At 38.2% G+C, this 4,145-nt stretch overlaps 1 protein-coding gene across 1 annotated transcript in view; it reads right to left on the bottom strand.

Moving 5' to 3' along the window:
• Positions 1-4,145, bottom strand: part of LOC101346121 (centlein) — an 86,317-nt gene that overhangs the window by 6,942 nt on the left and 75,230 nt on the right. Inside the window, exon 6 of the mRNA XM_004373509.1 lies at positions 3,069-3,202. Within this exon, the coding sequence (XP_004373566.1) occupies positions 3,069-3,202 (134 nt within the window). The remainder of the gene's footprint in view (positions 1-3,068; positions 3,203-4,145) is intronic.

Below are 4,145 nucleotides of genomic sequence, written 5' to 3'. Positions count from 1 at the left end.
CAATGCTAGGAGCTCTAATACATGGCATAAACACAATACGAACCATAAGTAATAATGCACAAGCACCAGAAGAGAGACTAAATAGCTGGGAGTTCCTAAAAATCAAACACTTATGCTCATCAAAGGACTTCACCAAAAAAGTAAAAAGACAACCTACAATTGGGAAAAAATTTTTGGCTACGACAAATCTGAGCAGGGTCTAATCTCTAAAATCTACAAGATACTGGAAACCTCAACAACAAAAAGACAACCCAATTAAAAAATAGGCAAAGGATATGAACAGGTACTTCGCCAAAGAAAACATTCAGGCAGCTAACAGACACATGAAGAAATGCTTACTATTACTAGCCATTAGAGAAATGCAGATCAAAACTACGATGAGATACCATCTCACCCCAATAAGGCAATGCTGGAGAGCTTGTGGAGAGACTGGAACACTTGTACACTGTTGGTGGGAATGTAAAATAGTATAAGCACTTTGGAAATTGATTTGCTGCTTCCTTAAAAAGCTACAAACAGAAGTACCATATAATCCAGCTATCCCGCTCCTTGGAATATATCCTAGAGAAATAAGAGCCATCACATGAATAGATATACACACATCCATATTCACTGCAGCACTGTTCACAATAGCAAAAAGATGGAAACAATCTAGGTGCCCATCAACAGATGAATGGATAAACAAATTATAGTATATATACACACAATGGAATACTATGCAATGATAATGAACAACGATGAAGCCATGAAGCATCTTATAACATGGAGAAAGCTGCAACTCATTATGCTGAGTGAATTTAGTCAGTCACAGAAGGGCAAATATTGTATAAGACCACTATTATAAAAACTCAAGAAAAGGTTTAAACACAGAAGAAAACATTCTTTGATGGTTACGAGGGTGGGGAGGGAAGGTGAGAGTCATTTACTAACTAGATGGTAAATAAGAATTATCTTAGGTGAAGGGAAGGACAACACACACTACAGGGGAAGTCAACACAACTGGACTAAACCAAAGCTAAGAAGTTTCCTGAACACAATCAAACACTTCTAGGTACAGAGTAGCAGGGGTAGGGGTCTAGGGACCATGCTTTAAGGGGACATCTAGGTCAATTGGCATAACAAAGCTTATTAAGAAAATGTTCTGCATCCTACTTTGGTAAGTGGTGTCCGGGGTCTTAAAAACTTGCTAACGGCCGTCTAAAATGCATCAATTGGTCCTAACCACTTGGACTAAAGGAGAATGAAGAATACCAAAGACACAAGGAAAGTATTAGCCCGAGAGACAGAAAGGGCCACAAAACCCAGAAACTTTATCAGCCTGAGACCAGAAGAACTAGATGGTGCCCAGCTACCACCAATGACCCGCCCTGACAGGGAACACAAAAGAGAATCCCTGATGGAACAGAAGAAAGGTGGCGTGCAGAACTGAAATTCTAGTAAGAAAACAAGACTTAACAGTCTAACTGAGACTGGAGGAACCCTGGAAAGCATGGCCCCCAGATTCTCTATCAGCCCAGAACTAAATTTCCGAGGCCAGCTCTTCAAACAGGGATTGGACTGGACTGTGGAACATAAAGTGATACTCGTGAAGAGTGTGCATCTTAGTGCAAGTAGATACAAGAGACTAAACGGGCAGCTTCTGTCCGGAAGTGAGATGGGAAGGCAGAGAGGGTTAGGAGCTGGTTGAACGGACACGGGAAATCAGGGGTGGAAAGGAGTGTGCTGTCACCGTATGGGGAGAGCAATTAGGGTCACATAATGATGTATGTATAAATTTTTGTAAGGGAAATTAACTTGAAATGTAAACTTCATTTAAACTACAATAAAAAAAAGAACTTCACCCCAGCGTGTACCAAATGACAATGACCACCCCCATCTAATACCCACTGAGAATGTTTTTTGATTAAATAAATTAAAATCAATCACATAATCACAGCTCATCATAAGCACACCTTCCAGTACATCCTGATGTCATCAAAATTATGTAAATATATGTAGTAAAAATATATATGTATCTATTCTATATTTGGAGCCCTGGTGGCACAGTGGTTAAGAGCTTGGTTGCTAACCAAAAGGTCAGCAGTTCAAATCCACCAGCTGCTCCTTGGAACCCTATGGGGCAGTTCTACTCTGTCCTGTAGGGTCACTATGAGTTGGAATTGACTCGACAGCAACAGCTTTGGTTTTTTGTTTTTGTTTTTTATATATATATACATATATATATATAATGTATATATATTATACAGTTGTGTATGTGTGTATACATACGCACACCCTGCCCTGCTTTATTTTCTCTTCCATTCTTTTCAGATAAAAGAAATTTTAAAATAAATTGATAGTTTTAAAATCTTTCAAAACACTTAAAAACACAACTACATCAAGCTTACCTTTTCAAGTAATCTCATTTTATAAACAAACCAAAAAGCCACTGCCGTCAAGTCAATTTCAACTCATAGCGACCCTACAGGACAGAGCAGAACTGCCCTGTAGGGTTTACAAGGCTGAAATCTTTACAAGAGCAGACTGCCACATCTTTCTCCCACAGAGCAGCTGGTGGGTTCAAACTGCCAACCTTTTGGTTAGCAGCCAAGCACTTAACCACTGTACCACGAGAGCCCCACATTTTATGAACACAACCATAAAGTTAATTCTGTTGATGTAGAAAGAACATTTAACAAACTAAAACTGCATAGAACATAACAAAATAAAAAGTCAAAACTGTGTTTCTTAGTTTGTTGCAGACCTTATACCAATAATGAATACTATATAACATACAGCTAGGAACTCTGGAAGGAAGCAATGAATGAAAGCACTGTCCTTGTTAAAAACAGAAACAAAAAGGTACTCTTTGATCATACTCTTCCCAACTCTGTAGCCCCTCTGATTCTACCAGGTAACTGTTCTCATTTTGGTGTATATAATTCCACACATTTTCAATGCATAAATGTATGTTCCCCTAGAAGACATATCTTAATCATTTTGAGGTGTGTATCATAAACATAAATGGTTTCATTCTGAATATCTAATGACAATTCTAGAATGCTAACTTAAAAACTGAATATACTTACTTTACCAGGGTAATATCCATATCTTTCTGGATAAGTTCAGATTGTTTATTATTCAGTTGTAATAACAGAGCATTGTATTTACTCTGTGATACTTCAATTTCCTTCCTTGCTTCAATTAAATTATCTTCAAATGCCTAAAATGAGAGTATTTATAAGCACTTATAATCAAACATAATAAATATCAAATTTAATAACAAGAGTCTGTTAAGTTTAAAAATTCTACAAATGACATAGAACTAGTACTGTTTTAAATCTGTTTTTTTCCACATGATTTTAAAACAATAACATAAAAATATATTGTTGGGTTTATAATATATATAAATGAAACACATGTAAGAATACTTGCACAAAAAAGAGGAAAAGGAATAGAGTTATTCAGCAGTAACATTTCTATAAACCAAAAAACCAAAACTAGTTGTTGCCAAGTTGATTCTAACTCATGGTGACCCCATCTGTTGCAGAGTAGAACTGTACTCCATAAGATTCTCAAGGCTGTGACCTTTCAGAAGCACATTGCCAGGCCTTTCTTTTGAGGCACCTCTGGATGGCTTCCAACAGCCAACTTTTAGATTAGTAGCCAAGCGCTCAACTGTTTGTGCCACCTAGGGATTCCTAAAATTTCAATACTCACTAGAATTAAGTTAATATAACCCTGAGTTACATGTTGATAATTTAGTTTAGTAGGGAAATACTACCAAACATTTAAACAAAAATACGAGTGAGTTCCAGCAAAATGGCGCTCTAGGCAGAAGCACCACGCCGTCCCTCCACAGCAAAGATCCGAAAAACTAAGACGAACAGAGACTACAACAATCCTGAAACCCTAAAACACCAAATGAAGAGATAAAGAACTCAGCCAAACACCAAATGGAGTGAAAAACTGACAGAGAACGGACAGCGAGGAGAGATTCACGCAGAGGTCCCCTACCAGCTAACGCAGCGTGGATCTGCCATCCTGGACTCCTACCGGAGACGAGCAAACAGGGGGTACGAGAAAGCAGCCTCATGGAGCGTCCAGCGGGAGACAAAACAACCGGTAATTTGCGATATATGCTTTCCCACCCCCCACCCTTCTTC

The sequence above is a fragment of the Trichechus manatus genome, unplaced genomic scaffold (genome assembly GCF_000243295.1).
Source record: "Trichechus manatus latirostris isolate Lorelei unplaced genomic scaffold, TriManLat1.0 scaffold00025, whole genome shotgun sequence".
Lineage (NCBI taxonomy): Eukaryota > Metazoa > Chordata > Mammalia > Sirenia > Trichechidae > Trichechus > Trichechus manatus.
Note: the sequence above shows the minus strand (reverse complement) of the source record. Positions and strands in the feature narration are given on the sequence as shown.